The 23417-nt window shown below is 33.9% G+C and overlaps 1 protein-coding gene across 1 annotated transcript in view; it reads left to right on the top strand.

Moving 5' to 3' along the window:
* PCNX1 (pecanex 1) overlaps positions 1-23417 on the top strand; it is a 221085-nt gene that overhangs the window by 153072 nt on the left and 44596 nt on the right. Inside the window, exons 20-27 of the mRNA XM_051977680.1 lie at positions 1662-1812; positions 3140-3281; positions 4574-4751; positions 6823-6931; positions 13474-13603; positions 15628-15686; positions 16681-16896; positions 19696-19949. Of these exons, the coding sequence (XP_051833640.1) occupies positions 1662-1812; positions 3140-3281; positions 4574-4751; positions 6823-6931; positions 13474-13603; positions 15628-15686; positions 16681-16896; positions 19696-19949 (1239 nt within the window). The remainder of the gene's footprint in view (positions 1-1661; positions 1813-3139; positions 3282-4573; positions 4752-6822; positions 6932-13473; positions 13604-15627; positions 15687-16680; positions 16897-19695; positions 19950-23417) is intronic.

The raw sequence follows: 23417 nt of genomic DNA, 5'->3' as shown, positions 1-23417 counted from the left end.
AAATTGCATCCATAGCATCTGATGTCATCCAGGGAAAACTATATAGAAATGAGAAGAGAAGCCTAGAATAGAACCTTATGGGATACCAGAACAGTACAATACAATAGGGAAGAAAAGTACTTAACAAAAGAGACTAGTTACTAGTGTAAATTACTTAAGAAAAGCTCATATTAATTAGATTTTGCATTTAAAAGACTACTGTAATCTTAGCTACTTCAGAAGAGTAGTGAGCTTGGGATCCAGATTACAAGAGTTTTGGAAGTGAATGAAGGAAATGGGAGCAATGTGTACAGACAGCTCCTAGAAGTTTATCAAGGAAAGGAAAAATAGATACAGAGCAATGACTTGAGGTGGAGTTAAGTGAGAGTTTTTTAAGAATGACAAAAACTTGGGCAAGTTTATGAGTTGCTGAGAAGGAACCATTGCATCTTGAGAAATTGAAAATTATATAGAGAGGAAATTGGCAAAAGCTCAAACTTTTAGAAGAGACAGAAGTGGATGGATCAAATACAGAAGCAGAAAAGAGAAGGCCTTAGCAAAGCAGAAGGGCCAAATCTTCATTAGTGAGAGTAGCAAAGGAGGAAAGCATATAAGATGATGTTATGAAAGGTTTAAAAATATGAGCTGAGAGATGAAATATCTGTTCTCTATTTTCTCAGCAAAGTAAGAAGTGAAGTAAATAGAGAAGATGGTTTAGGAGGCTTGAAGATAGAAGAGAATGATTTGGGATAGTAGAGATTGAACTAAAAACAAAACGATAATAGAGTGCTTTGAGAATTCAGTTGAATTAGAAAATACAAAGTTTTAGTAGACCCTTGTCACCAGGATTGTCTTACTTCCTCCAGCAGGATTTCCATTTTGTCTGTTTTTAAAAAAATATCATCTCAGACATTGCAAACTCAAAGAAGATTGTAAAGACTAAATTTGGGTCACAACATAATATTTTCACCTTTTTTTGTTGTTATTTGCTTGCTTTTTCTTTCTCATTTTTGTCTCTTTTTGATCTGTTTTTTCTTGCGAAGCATGATAAATGTAGAAATATGTTTAGAAGAATTGTACATGTTTTACCTATATTGGATTACTTGCCATTTAGGGGAGAAGTAGGGGGAAGGAAGGGAGAAAAATTTGGACACAAGGTTTTGTGAGAGTAAATATTAAAAACTGTCTTTGCATATATTTTGAAAATAAAAACTATTATCAAAAAAACCCACATAAAAAATAAAAAATATCACCTCTCTGTTGTTAGCTGACAATAGCCTTGAAGACCAAAGACATTTCATAACTTATTCAAAAAAGTCGATAGAAGATACTAATAGAACGGCAACATTGCCCTCTTCCCGCCCCTAGCCAGATCAGCAATATTTCAAGATGCTATTTTCCCCCCAAAGGAAGCATATTGATTGTAACCATTCAGTCATGGTGTACTCGTTATCTCTTATTTCTATATATGCTTTAAACTTAAAAAAATAACTGTAGTAAATGTTTTCTGATTCTGGAGTCTAGAGTTGACCTAGTAACAATCTATCACCCAGCCAGTATTGGTATCTTCATTGTTACATGGAAATCAGATTCAAAGAAATAGCAAGTTAATTGTATTTCATCTTTGTCTCAGAACTATTTATTTATTTCATTCCCCCCCCCCCATTTTACTTTTTCTTTAGCCTGCTCTGAAGTATGTTCTCTATACCTTGGTGGGCTCAGTAGGTTTTTTAACCCATTACATGCTGCCTCAAGTCCGGAAGCAGCTACCTTGGCATTGTTTCTCTCACCCACTGCTGAAAACCAAGGAATATTACCAATTTGAAGTTCGAAGTAAGTAATATTATTAACATGTTCATTTTTTAATTGGTTAAAAAAAATGATATTCAGCTGTACCGTTAGATGTTGAACATCCTTTGATGTCAACATCTGATTTCCTTTGGTGTCATTCTATACAGTCAACAAACTTTTCTATTGAGCAAATTACTCATTGTTTGAAAACAAGTTTTTCAGGAATTGGACATTGCAGACTTTATTCAGTGGGGCTCTTATAGTTTCAAAGATTGAGTAGTCTTGGCCTACTAACTAATAAAATTATGTTAAAAGAACCCCCAATTTAATCCCAGTAGCTTATTAAAAAAAAAAACATGCTGATATGGTTTTCAATAAGTCAGACATTATAGATTAAAACTCATTTTGCCTTGGGAATTTTCTTTAGTAAAACAAATGTTTGAGACATTTGAAAATATGTGCATTGTGAATAGAGTTTTTTTGAAGGTAGATGGAATCCTCCACTATTTTCAAAGCAGTGCTTCAGGTAATTAGGTGTCTTTTCTATATATTTATGCATGTCTGCTTATACATTTGGGTACAGCATTAGGAAGTAAATGTGGATTATTTACTTTTTGGCAAAAATCTTTGTGGAAGTTGAAGTAATATTTTCTAAATATTAGTCATAGAAACAAAATTCATGACTTTTTAGATTTTTTTTGGTTTAATGAATTAAATTCACAAAAAATTTGAGAACTAGACATCTTATTTGTAATTGAGTTGAATTAATTGCTTCTATTAGATCTCTGATTTAAGCAATGCTAATATTCCCTCTATAAAGCAGATCACAACCTCCCTATGCCTTAATCTATAGCCAAAACTAGTTCTTCATTAGGTGATCAAGCATAATGATCTTTATAGTACTTAAAATTATTTGTTCATTAGTTGTTCTTTTGATACAATTTTGCCTCTTTAAAATAGATCAAAGTGATTGTTTTACACATTGGTGTATCTTACTTAGCTTAAATAGGCATAATATTTATCTATCCCTGGGCATATTTCCTAAAACCTTTACAAAGGCTTAGGTTATGCTAGTAAAACTTTCAGAAACCTTCTGTATTAGGATAAGATATTGAAATGAAATTTATTGAAGAAAATGGGCTATAATCTTTAATACTATAATCTTATAGGTGCCAATTGTTGATTTTACAGATCGCTTAAAAGTTGACCGTGGATTAGATATGAATTACTTAATTTCAGACATATTTTGCTTGCATTAACCTTGAATTTCTATTTGAATAGTATAAGATTTCCCATTTTTATCCAGTGACCAAGCTATGTGTAGTTCCAAGATGACACATAGTCTCTCTGATTTTTGTTACCTTGTTAGATGCAGCCCATATTATGTGGTTTGAGAAACTTCATGTATGGCTTATTTTTGTGGAGAAGAATGTTATCTACCCATTGATCGTTCTTAATGAGCTCAGTAGCAGTGCAAAGACTATTGCTAGTCCTAAGAAACTGGATACTGAGTAAGTATAAGTCTTTTAATACTAGGCTGCTCTATCAGGATCTGTTTTAGGCAAAATTGTGAGGTAATCAATAAATACTTATAGATTCCCTATTATGTGCTAGACACCATCATAACTGAGGCATTCTAAAAAAAAAAAAAAAGGCTTTGTTTCCTTCCTTTTTTTCATTCTGCTTTTCACTTCTTGATCCAGATAGCTTTACTATTCTCCCTGTAGCACTATAATCTTTTTAAAAAATTGATGTTCCAAATGGCCAAACCACCATTATTGTTTCCTATCCTTAAAGCATTTTTACCATTTAAAAAAAAGTTTACATGCCTGCTATTTCCTCTTTTTTCCATTCATACTGCCCCTAGTCCACTTCAGGGCCTTAGTACTTCTAGCCTGTACTATGCCTCCTAACTGGTTTCTTTGTCCTTTATCTCTTCTTTCTCTATCCTATTGCAGCTTTCAAAATGATCTTTCTAAGATGTAAGTCTGTCCGTGTCTTTCTACTGCTCAGAAACTATTGCCTCTATATTAAGGTCAAAACCTCAACTCAGAATTGGGATTCTATCTCTGCAGTCTGGTTTCCCTGTCCTTTCCCATTGTGATTGTATAGTGCTGCAGTGCTTTTCTTCATCTGTTCTACCTTCCAGCCAAACTGTACCATAAGTTCCTTGAACTTCACATTTCCTTTTCCATCTCTATGGATTCATGAAGGCCATTTTCCATGCTTAAAATCCACTCTTTCTCAAAGTCTGCCTTTCAGAATTCTCTTCCTTCAGGTTCTATTTAAATGCCTTTTTTTTTCCTGATTCCCCAAGCTGCAAATAAATGTCTCCCCCACAGATTTTCTTGAACTACATTACTTGTATCTTTCCTTTTCTCTCATCAAACTATCTCTTATTATGCTTAGATATGTGTTATATATTTTCCCTCCCTGCCTCCAAGTAGAGTACAACTCCCTTGAGGATAGAAAGTGTCTTTTTTTGGTTGCTGTTCCTAACAGTGCCTGGCACATAGTAGATACTTAATGGAAGTTTGTTGATTGAATGAATGAAAAACTCTAAATGTTGTTTAAAGGCTTTTAATAGTCAGGCTACTTTTAGGATTTGACTTAATTGAATAAGCAAGTTTCATAATGTGTAAAATCCAAGAATATTATTTGAGTTAACCAATAGAAAATCATTTCTATTTTAATCAGAGATCAAAAATGAAAGTAAATTGAACTTTTAAAGAGTGGTAATTAGTTTGCATTTGTCAGATTTATCACATAGCAACTGATGAGTTTTGTTTTTATCTTGTTATAGGTTAGGCGCTTTAATGATCACCATTGCTGGTTTGAAGTTGCTACGTTCTTCTTTCAGCAGTCCAACTTGTCAGTATGTCACCGTCATCTTCACTGTGCTCTTTTTCAAATTTGATTATGAGGCTTTGTCAGAGACAATGCTATTAGATCTCTTCTTCATGTCCATATTCTTCAACAAGGTAACACAACATTGAAAGTTTTATCCTTAGCTTTAGAAACTCTGGCTCGAGCAATAACAATAGAATACTTTAGATTCAATATGCCAAAATTTGACTTGACCCTACTTCCCAGAAACAAATTTTTTTTCTCAGTATTGAAGGTAGAAGAGAAATGTAAGTCCCTGCCTAGAAAGCTGATATTCTTATCTAAGTGCTAAACTATGATATTTCCAAATAAATCCTGCAGAATTTTAGAAAAGAATGAAAAAGTCTGATCTGTAGTAATCAAAAACAGCTTCATGAAAGAAAGAAAGAAAGAAAGAAAAAGCTTCTTCTGCTAGGCCCTGCAAAATAAATGGTAATTCAGACAGAGAGAAAAAAAGATAGTTATATAGTCCACATTATTTTAAGGGTAGAGAATGGCAAGCATGAATTAAAAGCAAAAGCATATAGGCAGAAATAAATGTAGTATATATATATATATATATATATATTGGGCGAATTGAGAGAGTCAGTCTTATTAACATATCGTTATGGAGAAGAATTGTAATTAAAGTTGGATAAATAGAATGGCCTTGACTATAGAAGGCTTTAAAAACCAGATGGAAGTAGGAATCTTAGATTCTTAAGGAAGTAAATGAGGTGATGAAAGTTACATTTCAGGAAGATCAGTCACAGTAGATGGAATGAATCATAATAGTAGGAAGATTCTGGAGGCAAGAACATTTATAAGGTTATTGTAATACAGGTCTTATTTTTCTTTTCAGTTGTTTGAAGTTGAGGACAGTTAGCCATAAAACTATGGAAGGAATTCAGCATTTCCCTTCTTAACAATATTTAGAGAAATAGGAATACAGCTTGAATTGTTAGGTGAGAAACTCCCTCTGCCAGAATAGATTGGTTCCTTGTCTGCCGCTTATATCTTAGAACTGCCCAGAGCAATGACAATGTAAGTAATTTAGCTTACTGACTATACTAGCTAACAGCTATTATTTGTCAGAGAGAAAAGATAAACTCAGGTCTTTTTCACCTTTGAAAATAGCTCTCTATTCGCTATATGCTATACCGTGCTGCCTCTATCACTGTTATGAAAAATTATCAGCTTCATTATTAGGATGAGCAGTATGTTATCTATGGATTATTTGCATAATGGGAGATGTTACTACATCCGCTATTGTACTTTAGTTTGATTGTTTTATTTCCTCTTCTGATAAACAGTGAAATGATCCAAATAGAAATGGATGATGGAACACAGAAGTGTTTCAAAGATATTGAGAATCAACATGTGACTGTTGTAAAACTTTAAACCTTTAGATTAAAATTAGACCTTATTTTACTAATCTGTAAGAAAATGTTGCAAGGGGACAATCATTTAAACAAAAACCCACAGTTTTAGTATCATTCTTTTTTGGTTGAAGATTATTTTCCCAATCTGTAGTCCCTAGATAGAATGGATGTATGAATATGTTACTATTAATAACAGTAACTAACATTTATATAGCATTTAGCCTGCATGCCAGGCACTTTATAATTTTATCTTGTTTGGTCCTCACAATAGCTATGAGAGGTAAGTGTTATTATTATCTCTAATTTAAAGTTGAAGAAATTGAGGCAGATTAAGTGACTTGCCCAGATCACACATTTAACTACAGTCTTCCTGACTCCAAGTCACTGTACCAGCAGCAGCAGCAGCTTCAGCAACTATGAGAATGTGGTAGAATATATGAGTTTGTAGTTGAAGACCTAATGAAAATAATTACTATTAATATATTTTTTATTATTCTGAGAAAAATAGTTAAATTAGTTATTTAAAAAGAACCACCTGATTCTTTGTGCACTTTGGTTTTTTCTACAAGGTACCAACTTCTTCCCATTGGCACTTAACTGCAATGCCATTGGAAGACATCACAGTGAACCAGAGTCAAACTCATGTACTGAAGTCTTAGGGGACATAGAATTTCCATCTGCTGGTTCAGATATCAAAAACCCTGCCATTTTCCTGTTAAGAAAAAGATGCTGTTGTCTCCTTTAATTTCTTAAATTACAAATAATTTTGATAATATTTTCTTACTAATCTTTTCTTTTCTTGCAGCTTTGGGAACTTCTATATAAGTTGCGGTTTGTGTATACTTATATTGCACCATGGCAGATTACATGGGGCTCTGCTTTTCATGCTTTTGCTCAGCCTTTTGCTGTGCCTCGTATCCTTCTGTTTAAAACTTTGCAAGAATACATTTATTTTCTTTTGTAGGAAAAGCATTTTGTATATTGTTCATTATGGACTAAAGCATTATGGATTAAAAACTATCAAATATTGATTAAGTACCTGGGCCAGGAACTGAACTAAGTGTTGGAGATACAAAGACAGAAATGAAATAGTCCTTGTTTTCAGAGGTGTTTGCATTCTATTAGAAGAAACATCTGGTATATATATCAATATTTAGAAAGTATATGTAGGATAAATACAAAATTGATTTATGGTAGTTAATTACAAGATGGTTAGGCTGGGAATATATTAGCCAGTTGAGGAGCTCAAGGTAGAGGTGATGTTTTAGTTAAATAGTGAAGGAAGTTAGAAATGCCTTGAAGTGGGTGGAGATGGAGTCCATTCTATGGGAAAAGGACAGCTAGCCTTTTGAAAGTATTAGTGGAGTATTGTGTACAAGGGCTCTGAAGAGTAAAATTGCCTCACTTCACTGAAAAAAATTGAGGCCATTTACTTGAGAACCTCTCTCTCTTCATTCTTTGGCCATTTTCTCCTCCTTATCAAAACAAATCCTTTTACATTCACAAGAAATCATCATCTTTTCCAGCTTATTGCTCTCTCTATGATTCCCCTCTCTCTTCAATCTTTCCTTGTCTACTGCCTATAAACACACCCATATCTCCCTCATCTTCAAAAAACACTCAATTGATCTAGCCTTGCTAGCTATCATGTTTTATTCTGGCTTAACTCCTTGAGAAAGCTGTTTATTTTCAATGTTGCTTCTTTTTCCTTTCCCCTAACTCTTTTCTTAACGCTCTTCAGTCTGGCTTCTGACTTCATCAATCAGCTGAAAGTTCTCTCTTCAAAATTGCCAGTAATCTCTTTAATTTCTAGATCCAATAGCCTTTTCTCTGTCCTCATCCTTCTTTATATCTCTGGTCTTTGACAGTGTTGATGACTCTTTTCTTGATAGTTTTTTATTTAGGTGCTCCCAGTATCTTTCTAAGTTTCCTTTGCTAGATCTTCATCTAGGTCACACTTGTTAATCATCAGTGTCTTCAAAGGCTCTATCCTGGATTCTCTTCTTTTCTATACTATTTCAATTTGTGAATCCATCAGCTCCCATGGATTAGATTCTTATTTCTGTGCTGATGACTCTTAGATCTGCTTGTCTATCCTTAATTCTCTGCTGGCCTCCCAGTCTCATATCTCCATCTACCTATTGTACATCTCAAACCAGAAGTCTTATAGACATTTAAACTAAACATGCAGTCCAAACCTAAACTTCTTATTTCTGTAAATGTTGCTTTCACTGTCAGAGATACCATCATTTTCTCAGTTTTCCAGGTTCCCAATTTACAGATCTTCCTCAACTCCTCATTTTCTGTGATTTCCCCTATCCAATCTGTTGCCAACTTTTAAATTTTTATCTTCTTTTTTTTCTTTTTTCTTTTTATTATTATTATTTTTTAAATAGCTTTTTATTTACAAGTTACAGGCATGGATAATTTTACAGCATTTACAATTGCCAAACCTTTTGTTCCAATTTTTCCCCTTCTTTCCCCAACCCCCACCCCTAGATGGCAAGATGACCAATACATGTTAAATATGTTAAAATATAAATTAAATACAAAATAAATATACATGTCCAAACCATTATTTTGCTATACAAAAAGAATTGGACTCTGAAATAGTGTACAATTAGCCTGTGAAGGAAATCAAAAATGCAGGCAGACAAAAATATAGAGATTGGGAATTCTATGTAATGATTCTTAGTCATCTCCCAGAGTTCTTTTGCTGGGTGTAGCTGGTTCAATTCATTACTGCTCTATTGGAGCTGATTTGATTCATCTCATTGCTGAAGATGGCCAGGTCCATCAGAATTGATTATCATATAGTATTGTTGTTGAAATATATAATGATCTCCTGGTCCTGCTCATTTCATTCAGTATCAGTTCATGTAAGTCTCTCCAGGCCTTTCTGAAATCAAAATTTTATCTTCTTTAATAATGTCCTATATCCTTCTCTCTTCTGATACTTCTATTAGCCTGGTATGGAAGTTTTTCATCTCCCACCTGGACTATTTCACTAGTCTCCTGGTTGGTTTTTCCAGCCATACTTCAGTCCATCCTCTAAACTTTATCGCTCTCCTATTCAATCAATTCCAGTAACAACCTATTGCCTTAAAGATCAAAATATAATATATCTTCTGTTTCATTTTAAATCTCTCCATAACCTGACCATTTCTTGCCTTTCCAGTTCTTCTATACAATTGTACCTTCAGTGTCGTAGTTGTATCAGATCTAAAACTATATTATAAGGCAGCAGTCACCAAAACCATTTGGTATTGGCTAAGGAATAGATTAGTTGATCAGTGGAATAAGTTAAGTTCACAGGACAAAATAGTCAATAATTTCAATAATCTAGTGTTTGACAAACCCAAAGACCCCAGCTTTTGGGATAAGAAATCACTATTTGACAAAAACTGCTGGGAAAATTGGAAATTAGTATGGCAGAAACTAGGCATTGACTCACACTTAATACTGTACACCAAGATAAGGTCAAAATGGGTTCATGATCTAAGCATAAATAATGAGATTATAAATAAATTTGAAGAACATAGGATAGTTTACCTCTCAGACCTGTGGAGGAGGAAGGAATTTGTGACCAAAGAAGAATAGAGATCATTATTGATCACAAAATAGAAAATTTTGATTATATCAAATTGAAAAGCTTTTGTACAAACAAAATTAATGCAGACAAGATTAGAAGGGAAACAATAATTTGGGAAAACATCTTTATAGTCAAAGGTTCTGATAAAGGCCTCATTTCCAAAGTATATAGAGAATTGACTCTAATTTATAAGAAATCAGCCATTCTCCAATTGATAAATGGTCAAAGGATAGGAACAGACAATTCTCAGATGAAGAAATTAAAACTATTTCTAGCCATGTGAAAAGATGTTCCAAGTCATCATTAATCAGAAAAATGCAAATTAAGACAAGTCTGAGATACCACTCACTATACACCTCTCACATTGGCTAGGGAAAGATAATACTGAATGTTGGAGGGGATGTGAGAAAACTGGGACACTGATGCATTGTTGGGGAGCAGTTTGGAACTATGCTCAAAAAGTTATCAAACTGTGCATACCCTTTGATCCAGCAGTGTATCTACTGCGAGTATATTCCTAAGAGATCGTAAAGGAGGGAAAGGGACCCACATGTGCAAAAATGTTTGTGGCAGCCCTTTTTGTAGTGGCCAGAAACTGGAAACTGAGTGCATGCCCATCAATTGGAGAATGGCTGAATAAATTGTGGTATATGAATATATTGTTCTGTAAGAAGTGATCAGTAGGATGATTTCAGAAAGGCCTGGAGAGACTTAGAAGAATTGATGCTGAGTGAAATGAGCAGGACCAGGAGATCATTATATATTTCAACAACAATACTATATGATGATCAATTCTGATGGACGTGGTTTTCTTCAACAATGAAATGAACCAAACCAGTTTCATTTGTTCAATAATGAATAGAACCAGCTACACCCAGTGAAAGAACTCTGGGAAATAAGTGTGAACCACTACATAGCATTTCCAATCCCCCTGTTTTTGTCTGCCTGCATTTTTGGTTTCCTTCACAGGTTAATTGTACATTATTTCAAAGTCTGATTCTTCTTGTGCAGCAAAATAACTGTATGGACATGTATACATATATTGTATTTAACATATATTTTTATATATTTAACCTGTATTGGTCTACCTGCCGTCTGGAGGAGGGTGAGGGAAGGAGGGGAAAAGTTGGAACTGAAGATTTTGCAAGAGTCAATGCTGAAAAATTACCCATGCATATATCTTGTAAATAAAAAGCTACAATAAAAAAAAAACCCTACCTTCATCCTATCTTCTATCACCATGGTAATCTGTTGTCCTTGCTATTCCTTGTACATGATACACTATCTTTCAGGACATTTTCCTTATCTGCCCTCTATTCCTGAAAGTCTGTTCTTCCTCATCTCTATCTCTTAGTTTTCTTGACTTCCTTCATGTTTCAGTTTAAGTCCTATTTCCCCCCAGTCTCTATTAGTGTTAGTTTCTTGTATCGTGTGTGTGTGTGTGTGTGTGTGTGTGTGTGTGTGTGTGTGTGTGTGTGTGTGTGTGTGTGACCTAGTGTTTGCTTTGGGCTTCTCCATTAGACTGTGAGCACCTTGAGAGCTTGGGCTGTTGTTTCTTGCCTTTGTTAGTATCCTTAGTATAGTGCTTGACACAAAGTAGATGCCTTAACAATTGCTTGTTGATTGGTTGGGACAGATTGTAAAAGATTTTACAGACTAAATAGAGGAATTTATATTTTAATCTTAGAGACACCTGGGACCTGCTGAAATTTATTGAGTAAGGGAGTAACATGATCGATCTTATGCTTTAGGAAAGCCACTTTGGCATGTTATGGGGAGAGCCCTTAAGTTCAGGAGGCAGTTATTGCAGGTGAAAAGTAAAAGGCGTAACCTAAAGTAATGAGTATTTTAGAATAATGACAACATTTCCAACCTGGAAGGATTGGTGGCCTCCTTAGCAGAAATAGTTAATTCAGAAAAGGAGTGGTTTGGGGGACAAAGATAATGAAACAAAATAATACATTATTTCCTAAGTGTTGCATTATTACTGTCAGCATTTCAGTATTTGTACAATTGACAACAGAAACAACATTTTAACAGGAATGTTTTGGCAGAATGAACAAACTTAGCATTTGTTCTCAAGTGTGATTAGTACCTCTCACCATCATATTTGAGGAGTGGAAAGGAATCATGGGCACAAGTATATGATAGATTGGGAAAAGGAATTCATTTAAGAAGCTAAATCCATAGGAATTTGATGATGCTAGTGATTTGATTGTTACATTCCCCAGACCTAAGCTCATCCCCATTCCCTTTTTCACTCCCATCACATTGAGTGGTCAGGATTTGATTTTGCCTGCTAGAATTCTTATGCATGATCTTGGATCACAATGTATCATAGTATAAGTATTATCTCTTCATTTGAGCATTGGTGCGAGTGAATGTTTCTCTTGGACACATATGTTCTCTCATACTTTCATTCTGTGCCTTTTTAAAGCTAATCCTTATATCTAGAATAGTTTCTGCCTTCCCATGTCTATCTCTCCTCTAAATATTCGTCTTTGATTTGTCTAAATTCTACCTATATTTCAAAACCTTGTTCAAATTTCTTTTTTGTTCTTTTATTAAAGCTTTTTGTTTTTTGAAATATATGTGTAGATAATTTTTAACATTCACCCTTGCAAAATCTTGTGTTCCAAATTTTTTTCCCTTCTCTTCCCCCTCCCCTTCCCCTAGATGGCAAATAGTCCAATATATGTTAAACATGAACCTTACTCAAGTTTCAACTCTTCCATGAAGCATTTTTTTGCTTCTTTAGTCAGAAGTGATCATTGCTTACTCTGAAGTTTCAAGTGTTGGTTTTTTTAAAAACACATTGTTATATTTAGAATCACATATAATAAAATCATGTTTTTATATTAACAGTCTATGGTGAGTTTCTCAGACTATTGCAGTCACAACAATTCAGAGACAGGTTAAAAAAACCAGCATATACACATACGTGTGTGTGTGTATGTGTGTTTGTTTATGTACTTATAAAATTGTTTTTAAAGATTATCCTGGGTAATCCAAGCTAGAATTACTGCAGAATAGAAAATTTTATGTTGTCTTTAGGATCCTTCCAATTTTTATAGGATTAGGTAGAGCATATTGTCTCAACATCCCCTGGATTTACCATTTTAATTGCTTAAACTCTTAGAACAAGCAACTACTGAGTTTTGGATGGATGAATTTTTTTCCCAACCCCATTCTTATACCCCTCTCATCTCTGACACATGTATACACTTTACTTCAAAAAGTTTGAGCCTTGCTTGGATTTTATTTCCGTAGTACCTTATACCTTTCTAATGAACTTAAAACATTTTACTTTGTGTTCAGATTTTTATTTGCTTTTCTTATTTCTATTATAAGTTCAAGAGTGTAGAATATTTTATATTTTGGGCCTACCACATAGTAAGTGTTAAATAATGTTTACTGAATTCCAAGATCATTTTTATGAATTTCCTCAAATAATTTTGTAAATAAAAGTAAAAATTAGTAAAGTAGGAAAGCTCCTTTGCTTACTTTTTATCTCCTTGTTGGCTTTTTTCTTCCCATATTTTGTCCTGTTGTCTAATGGAATCCATTCAACCATTTTCAAGAAATATCTCATTTGGGAGTTTATTCCATCAAAAGTCTTTAGAAATTTCTTTAGTGGGGGTAGAATAATAAAAATTTACTATTATGACTAAGATGTATGAATTTAATTTAGAAATGTATTCTATCATTGAAACAACTGGCAGCTATACCTTTGTTTAATATATTCATTTAAATATTCACAAAAACCAAAATGCATTTGTAAGAAATCTGTTTTCCCTTCCATTTTCATAGTACTGCCACTTGATTACAATAAATATTATCTTCTTTAACCAGTTTGCCCCACAGATTCAGCTATGTTATTTGTCCAGGCTGCTATATCTGCCTTCTTCTCAACTCCACTAAACCCTTTTTTGGGGAGTGCAATATTCATCACTTCATATGTTCGACCAGTCAAATTCTGGGAGAGAGATTACAAGTGAGTAAAATTAAACAATTTAGAAGGCTTTTAAAAGTTACTTTTAAGATAATAAGTGTTGGAGGGGATGTGGGAAAACTGGGACACTTATACTTTTGTTGGTGGAGTTGTGAGCTGATCCAACCATTCTGGAAAGCAATTTGGAACTATGACTAAAGGGCTATAAAATTTGTATACCTTTTGATCTAACAGTGTCTTTACTGGATTTATATCCCAAAGAGATCATTAAAAAAGGAAAAACAAACTACATTGTGAAAATGTTTGTAGCAGCACTTTTTGTAGCGGCAAGGAAACTGGAAACTGAGTGGATGCCCATTATTTGGGGAATGGCTGGTTAAGTTATGGTGTATTAATGTAATGGAATATTATTGTTCTATAAGAAATGATGAGCAGGCTGATTTCAGAAAAGTCTGGAAAGACTTACATGAATTGATGCTGAGTGAGGTGAGTAGAACCAAGAAAACATTGTACACAACAACAACAAGATTATATGATAATCTACTGTGATGGACTTGGCTCTTTTCAACAATGAGGTGATTCAAAGCAATTCCAATAGATTTGTGGTGGAAAGAACCATCTGCATCCAGAGAGAAGGCTATGGAGATTGAATGTGGATCACAGCATAGTATTTTCACCTTTTTTGTTTTTGTTTGTTTGCTTGTTTGTTTTCTTCCCCTTTTGATCTGATTTTTCTTGCACAGCATGAGGGAGAAAAATTTGAAACACAAAGTTTTGCAAGGGTGAATTGAAAACTATCTTTGCATGCATTTTGAAAAATAACAAGCTGTTATTTAAAAGTATAAAAGTTGCTTTTAAGAATTGCACATATTTAATCTGTATCAGATTGCTTGCTTTCTTGAGAAGGGAAGAGTTAAGGGAAAGAGGGAGAAAAATTTGGAACCAAAGTTTTACAAAAATCTGTTGAAAACTTTAAAAAAAGGTACTTTTAATAGTGAACACTGTCATATTAATGTTATTACTTAAAAAATAAAATTTATAGAGTTTATAGAGTTTGACCTTTTTCTCTTTTAAATCTAAAGCATGCCTGTTTTTTTTTTTGTTTGTTTGTTTGTTTTTTTTTTTTTTTTTTGCCTGGTGTCAATACTATTTTTATTCTGTTCCTTTCCTTTGGGGGTTGTGTTTTTCAGGAAGGGACATTTTTTTTTTTTTGCTATGAAAACAACAGACAGATGTGTGTGTCCATAAATCTATAGCTAGAAAGGAGCTTCCAAGGATATTAAGTACATGTGAGGTAATTGAGACCTAGGGATGTTACTTGACTAGCTTCAGTAAGCAAGAGAGGTTTAATATAAACCATGTCATCTGACTCCATACCCCAAGCTCTTTTACACTGAACCACAATTAAAAGTTACCAAAGTAATAACTAGCAAAATAACAAAGGTCTTATGCTTCATGTTTTGCCAATAAGTAGATTTGAGCTTATAGGCAAATAAGCCAATGATGTTCCATAGTGGTTAATTATTAGACAGAGATAAAAATAATTTTCTCCTCTATATAGCTTAAGGTCACATGGTAGCAGGATGGGATTCTAGCTAGGCAGGTAAAAGATTTTAATTAGTCATATAAGATTTCAGAGCTTAATATTTTCCTCTAACTTGCACATAGTCCCAGAGGGAGACAGAACTAATTATAAGTTTTGAAGATGCCAAATATGTATAACATTTGTTAAATGTTCTTGAAAATTAAGAATGAAGCATATCTTTTACTTTGTGTCAGCCTTATAAATATAAGGTATCCTTTTTTTAGCTGTCTACCCATTCCTAGTACATAGTTTAAATTTTCATCAGCATTATTTTTAAATGCCTAGCAAATATTATCAACTTTAGGCAGATGGTGGAGTTATTTCATAAAATCTGTGTTAGATATTAATTTTTCTTTAAATTTTCATAGCATCATGTTTTTCTTCTCTTCATTCTGCAATTTCTAATTCCCATTCTGTTTCATTTTTTTCTACATAAGTATAATATAATCTGTTAAGAATTTTTTTGTTTTATTTTCTTTAGCACAAAGCGTGTGGATCATTCAAACACCAGGTTGGCTTCTCAGCTTGATAGAAATCCAGGTAATATCACTAATTTCTCATTGGAACTGAATGATTTTTGCATATCTCTCAAAGTAAAACATTTTAGGAAAATGAATAGATAGTGATTAGACTGGATCTCCTTATTTTCCATATATTGGAAAGGCAATAGCCACTCATGGGCTTAAGCTCACTACTAATCTGCATGGAAGTTTTGACCTGATCCATTTCTTACATGGGTCCATTTACTCTTCCTTAAGCAATCTGATGTTACCCCTGTTCTGAGGAGGCTCACTATATTAATTTCAGATTTAGTAGGGAAAGCCAATTGACTTTAGCTGTGCTGCAACTCAAAACTCTTGAGCTCAACTAATCTAAAAGCTGCACACTTCTACTTTGCCAAGAGCCTCCTTCCCTGGTCCATTCTTTGAGAAATGAAAAAAATTAAATTTAGACTCATGTTTTTTAATCAAAACCTAAAACTGTTGAATTCATTTTTGGATCCAAATCCATATTTTATCTTTTTTTTCCCCTATAACTCATATCTTTTTTAAACTTCTAAATCACTTCTATACTTACTTCCCTAGGTGTCATTTTTTTTTGGTAGGGTGTTTATTTTAATAATTCTTTATTTGTTTTTTCCCAAAGAGGGTCTTTTCCCTACTAGTAGTGTGGAAATGTTTTTAAATGGCCCTTTACCATTTTACATTCATTTCAATATTTGTAACAGTGTAAAAAGAAAAAAAAAAAAATGGAGCCTGAACATTGACCAGAGAAACCTACTGTATATTAGTCAGGAAATTTAACTCACTTATGTGAATTATAGGTAGATGGTTTCAAAATAAGAGAAGGAATTAAAAAGTACAAGAAAGCAAATCTTAGACTAAAAATTAGGTATCATAAGTACATAAAATGGATTTTTCTTGTCAAAAAAAAATCAGATAACTTTATTGGCAGTGAGTTTGTTTTTATTATTTCAGTTAGACAGTAAAAGTAGTAAAAGTTAAGATTTTGTTTTTATTTTTATTCCCTGCAGGATCAGATGACAACAATCTGAATTCCATCTTTTATGAGCATTTAACCCGTTCCTTACAGCATAGTCTATGTGGAGATTTACTGCTTGGGCGATGGGGAAACTACAGTACTGGGGACTGTTTCATTCTTGCTTCTGATTATCTCAATGCATTGGTCCATCTTATAGAAATAGGCAATGGTCTTGTCACTTTCCAACTGAGGGGACTTGAATTTAGAGGTAAGATATTTAATACTTTATTTCCAAAGTTGCATGTGCCTTGGTTTGCATTTTTTATTTGTTGATAACCTAAATCCCAAAGTAGATATTAAGCCCTAGCTTTTGGAATGGAAAAATATAAAAAATAACAATATCAACTTTTGTTCAATTTCATATTTAGGAAAACATTTTAAACTGTCTCTTGTATATGAAGGTGATGCTGTTGATATGCCATGAATAGTTTGAATTATTTTTCAATATAGATTGATTTATATTAATTGAGGTATAAGTTTTAATCATAAAATTCATTTTAAAAGCATATAATAGAAATTCATTACTATAGTGATACAGGACCCAAGAATAGGCTCTTATCCATTAATGGTGTATGGTCCATCTCTCTGACACTTTGTACACTGATGGATATTGATTTTCCTCCAAAACTGGAGGAACTGGTTCCAACTTTCAACTCATAGTGCTTATATTTTTCTGTATTCTTAGGCATTATAGCACTGTTGGATATTCAGTTCTCTTCCCATATGACTTTTCCTCATATCTGTTTTTATCAGACTGATGTATAAATTCTCAATTCATTTGTCCTTGTCAGAAGTTAGAATCAGAAAATCATGGAGCTGGAAACAACCTTATGGAACATCTAATACAGTTTTTACATTCCATAAATGAAGAAATTGAAGTTCAGGATATTGAATGAATGAAAAAGTCTTTTAAATTGTTTAGTGTGTGCAAAGTGTTATGTTAAGTGTTGAACATACAAACAGAAAAAGAAACAGGCCTCACACTATATACTTAAGGGAAATGACACATATAAGAAAGTTTGGAAATGTCTGTAAACCCCAAAGCTTCAGAGGTTGATGACAAGGCTCAGGAATCCTCATGGCACATCAACAGGTTACATGGCATTTCCTAGGGCTTTGGAAAACATATCATCAAAGCAGTCATTAAGAACTGGTGGCTCTCCATTTTACCAGAAGGATTGCAATTTGTATCCATAACTACATTAGGTATTATAAAACACTTATTTATATTTTGAAAATAAATATCTATTCCTGGACTCTCAATAGTTCTGGTATTTGGAAAAACTTGATGGAATATTTAAAAAGTTTTACTTTAGAAATAAAATTTGGGATTTGGCTTTGTTACATATTGTTAGAATTTTTTTAAAAATTCATTTATTGAAATGAGACTTTCTTAGAAAGAAGCAATAATTCATCAATCTATTATTATGTGTAAAGTATTTTTGTCCAGATCTATAATTTTACTGGTTCAAAGGAGTTCTCCCCCCTGCCTAAGAAATTGTTAAAAAACAAGTGTTTTGATTTATAATCCCCTCAGATTATCTGGAGAATTGACAAATTTGTAATCTTAGTGTCATATAGTAATTCATGTATGTATACACATATACACATAAACACATACTTATACATGTGTATGGCGGAGACTCAGAAAAGCAGCAGTGGATGTTGAGGGGAACAATCAGCTGGAGAATTCAGGAAAAAATTGGATTAAGAGTACAAATAAAGGAGGGATTTGCTTTGGTAAGGAGAAGCCTTTTTATTAGAATCAGAAGTGCAGAAAGAAATAATGGGGGATAATGTGAGATGAGAAGGGGAAAGTGGGAAATATGTTAAATGTTCATAATTTTGTTGATGAAGTATGAATCTAGGTCCTAAGCTAAGATGATGTGGCTTTTTGGAGACTGGAAGGAGAGATGATAAGGTTTAGAATAGCCACAGTATTGGGTTTCATAGGAATAGGATAGTTTTATTGTCATGAGAGTACAATTTAGAAAACAACATAAATTTGTAATGAATCTCATCAGCAATTTTCTGACTTCCTTCAGCAGCAGTGAATGTGGACACAGATAGATGATGGGAATGTTATAAGATTAGGAAATGGCAAATTCCAGTAAGCAACAAAAGTGTTAAGAGCAGAGAATTGTGTAGAGTTAAATAGGTTTTTCAAGAAGTTAAAGGAGTAGTTAAAGTTAAGAGACAGACAAACTATATCTGTGTTGGTGAGATAGAGTGGAGGTGTAGGTCAAAGGAACCAAGTAGACTGAGGAACTGAGAAGTTAGTATATTTATGTAAATATCAATTTGCTTGTTGAAATTCCCTTCTGGAATTTCCCTCAGGAATTGCCAGACTCAAAAGTACTACAATGAGCTAGGCAATGAATTCATTGAGAAAAGAAAAATAACCTATGGATTGGTAGCTACCATGATCTGGGTTGGATGATACATTTGCTTGTAAGAGAGGGAGATACTAGATGTGACAATGCGAAGCAAGTAGAACTTCAGTTCTTCCACTATGACCAGTGAATTAGGGTTTGAGAGAAAGCATTGCCTCGGGATTAGGTCCCCTATGCAAATATTTATATACATATCTAATTGTCTAGAACTTTTGCCTATTCCAGTTAAAATACTGCCTCTGAGATGTTAAATGGCCACAGTTTTATTGCATGGTGGGTTTTTTTTTAATAGATGGTTGATTTTCTCTTAACTATGTTTCTTTTAAGCTAAGATTAATTAGTTTAGATTTTGGGACAATAAAGGAAAGTGACAGGATTTTTATATTATAGAGAAAATATAATTAAAAAAGCAAAGTTCTGCTGAATATAAGCCACACAAATAATCAGCAGTTGACTTGAATTTTTGTCAGCAGCATAAACTATATTTCTTAAAGTGATAGAAGATTTCAGGATTTGTGGGATTCTTTTACTTATTTATTTTAGTTTTAATCCTTGAAATTTTCTATTTATCCATTTCTTTTTTTTTTCCTTTGTAATGGTCTTTTTTCTTAAAGGTACTTACTGCCAACAACGAGAAGTAGAAGCCATTACTGAAGGAGTAGATGAAGATGATGGCTTTTGTTGCTGCGAACCTGGTCATCTTCCCCACATGCTCTCCTTTAACGCTGCATTTAGTCAACGCTGGCTAGCTTGGGAGGTTCTTGTTACCAAATATGTGCTGGAAGGCTACAGCATCACTGACAATAGTGCAGCTTCTATGCTGCAAGTGTTTGATCTTCGGAAAATACTCACCACATATTATGTTAAAGTAAGGGTTTTGAAGAATATATTAAAATATGATAATTTAAAATATAAATGATCTTTGGCATCGCAAAGCAATTACCAAAATATTTACAAAGTCATATTATTTATTTCTTTAATAAAACTTCATTAAAGCATACAATATTAAAGATAGGAAACAAAGATTGGCTATCTCTTCAGTTAGTTATGTATTTTACAAAAATACAGTTTCCAAAAATGTATTTGGTCTCCCATTTAAAAATGTGCACAAAGTTTGAGTGATCAAAATAAGATAAATTTCATGCTTTCCTAAGATTATGTGGGTACTTTGCCAGAACATGATAAAATACACTGTTATCCAAGTTGGAATGGACTCTCACTTTCACAAGTTACTCCATTTATTCCTTCCTACTTGATTCACTATTTCATTCTCCTCAGAAGCTATTACAGACTTTCTTGAGTCTCCCACTCTGATGTCTAGAGGTCCTCCAGACAGGCCTTGGTCTCAGCAGGATAGTCACCATGAGGATAGTCGGGAATAGAGTCTAGAGTCTTTATTGTCTCCTTTACAGTCTGTCTCTTCACACTCTGTTCACTTTGACTGACCGTGTCCCCAGTTCCCTCAGCCCTTAAACACCCTATTACAATTACATTATATCTCCTGCTTTCTTTTGTTTTAGAACACAGGTGGTCATACTCTCTCTGACATCTTAGGAAGGGAGATGAAAATACCAAAAAAGGAGTTGATCATGCCCTCCCTGATTGTTCAGGAAGGTGAGAACACCAAATCAAATAGTTCCAAATCAGATAGTTAGCAGTTTTCCTCTGGACTGAAGGGTCTTATTTGAAGCAGGTATATATAAATCCATCAGCATTGGAGGTATTACACAAGCACATAGTAATATAACACAGGTTAGTAGTGATATAACAAACAACATAAATTAACATGAGGAATTATACATGTCCATAAGTCCTAGAAGGAGGATATATAAATAACAGTCACACATACACCTCCTTCAGCAGCCAAGAGATAGTCCAAAACCAATCTATTGTCCATTATTTCATGTCAGGGACTCGAATGATTCCTGCAGATTTTGAAGTCCTTCAGCAGTCTCATTAACAATTTTTAATGTTCATGAGTCAATTGTCATGTTTTTTCAGTGGCACTTATAATCAGAGATGGAACCATCTGATGTTTCTTGGGTCTTTAACTTTGTTTCAAGAGTCTTCTCTTTTTCTTTCTCTCTCCAATGGATAAGGAGAGCTCATTGGCACCTTCTCCATCTGATTCCTTCTCTATCTGTAGAAATACAAGAAAACCCTTTCTCCCAAGCAGTTAACCTATCTGGTCCCTTCCATTCACCACTTTCTGGATCTCTCTATATCACTGGCAATTATCTAAAGATAGTGGAGCTGCTTGCACTGGACACTGCCCTTCCGGTGGGTTATAAAACCTGTCTACCAGAACTAGTGCATCTTTATCAAAAATCAAAAAATTAATGTTTAGATAGCTAAATTTAGAAGTTCTCTAGGATTACCTGTGGCTTTCCCTTTCTTTTGTTTTTGGAGGAGCATCTTGAGGTCTCTGTTTCTCCTCTCTACTATTGCCTGACCTTGAGGATTAAAGGGTATGCCAGTGGTGTGTTAAATCTTATACTGTGCACAAAAGTGTCCAAAATGTTTAGCAGTATATGCAGGTCCATTATCTGTTTTTATTGCTTATGGCATACCATAATTGCAAAAGCTTGTATAAGGAATTCAGTGACCACTCAGGCTGTCTGGTATTTGCTGCTGGTGTTGCAAAAGTAAATCCTGAAAATGTGTCTACTACAAGATGGATAAAAGACAGATGACCAAAAGATTTATAATGGGTCACATCCATTTGTCAAATTTCATTGAGTCTCAAACCACGAGGGTTTTTCCCTGGAGAGAATGTAGGAGGATGGAAAGGAAAGCAAGCTGTACAGGCTTTTACTATGCTCCTAGCTTCCTCTTTTGTTATCCCAAATTGCAAATGTAAAAAAAAAATATCTTCAGCCTGATGATATTTAGAATGAAATTCTTGGGCTTCCTGAAATAAAGGAGTATTCGCTAACATGATTAGAAGGCTATCTGCCTTTGAATTTCTATAAAAAATAGGACCTGGAAGTCCACTATGAGAGTAAGTTATAAATCTTACCTGGATGCTTTCTCACTTGCTCTTGAAGTTCCTTAAAGAGCTGATATATATTAGAAGCTATAAATTTTATTTGGGCTGTCGCAATTCTTTGTACCACACCTACTGAATAAGCTGAATCAGATATTATATTTATGTCTCCTGGATAACTAGCATGATTTCATACAACTCATTCTGCTGAGTGGACTGAAAAGGAGTTCTGACTACTCTATAGTTAAGTCATGAGAGTATATAGCACAAATGTTATGTTTGGATGCATCTGAAAAGATAGTTGGTCCTTTAAGAGGAACCTTAGAAACCTTTTCTTCAAAAATCCATTGCTAATTATGTAATAGCTGGGTTATCTTTAATGGAGACTCATGTGTAAAATTTGGAGGTGTGGCCAATAAAATTTGCCACTCTGGGATGGTTTCACAGCATATATTAATTTGTGCATTGGTATAAAAGGTGTATATCTTATCAGGTCTTACTTATCCCAGATAATTGTACTACTCACTTAATATCCTTTAATAAATTTCTAGTTTCAAGCAGAGGGTAAGGAGTAAGGCTTTGGTCTGGTTGTGCTGGGAAGTTCACCCACTCAATCAAAACTGTGTCCTTGATGAAGGACTGCTGTAGGTGCCTCTTTTGTAGCAAAAACTGATATTTCCAAGGGTTTTTGAGTAACGCTTTCAACCCATTGGATAAAGTCAGTTCAACCTTTCTCAAAGTCTTTTGAGCTTCTTTTAAGCTGGTGTGGTGAGCTTAAAGCTGTGTCTCTCCTTAAAATGTCATATAATGGTTGCAGTTGATAGGTAGTTAAGCCTAACACTGGATACATCCATTGGATATCTCCTATCAATTTCTGAAAGTCATTTAAGGTGTTCAACTTCTCTGTTCTTAAAGAAAGTTTTGTACCTTAGGATATACGTCATATCCTAAATATTGAAAAGGAGCATGTCTTTGAATTTTTTCTGGAGCTATGTGCAATTTGTAGTTCTTTAGTGTTTCTATGGTCTTTTGTAGACATGCATCTAACATTTGCTCCTCAGGTGCACATCCCAAGATATTATCCATGTAATGTAAGAACATAACTTTTGAAAATGCTTTTCTTATTGGAGTAAGAGCAGCAGCCACACACATTTGACACATAGTAGGGCTATTTTTCATTCTCTGTGGAAAAACTGTCCATTCATATCTTTTATAAGGCTCAGCTAAGTTAACACTTGGCACCAAAAAGGCAAATCTTTTCATATCCTTCATATTTAGAGGGATAGAATAGAAATAATCCTTAATGTCTATAACCCAAAGAGGCCATTCTCTAGACAATTAAGTAGGAGA

This window comes from Antechinus flavipes, chromosome 2 (genome assembly GCF_016432865.1).
Source record: "Antechinus flavipes isolate AdamAnt ecotype Samford, QLD, Australia chromosome 2, AdamAnt_v2, whole genome shotgun sequence".
Lineage (NCBI taxonomy): Eukaryota > Metazoa > Chordata > Mammalia > Dasyuromorphia > Dasyuridae > Antechinus > Antechinus flavipes.
This window is presented reverse-complemented; position numbering and strand designations above follow the sequence as displayed.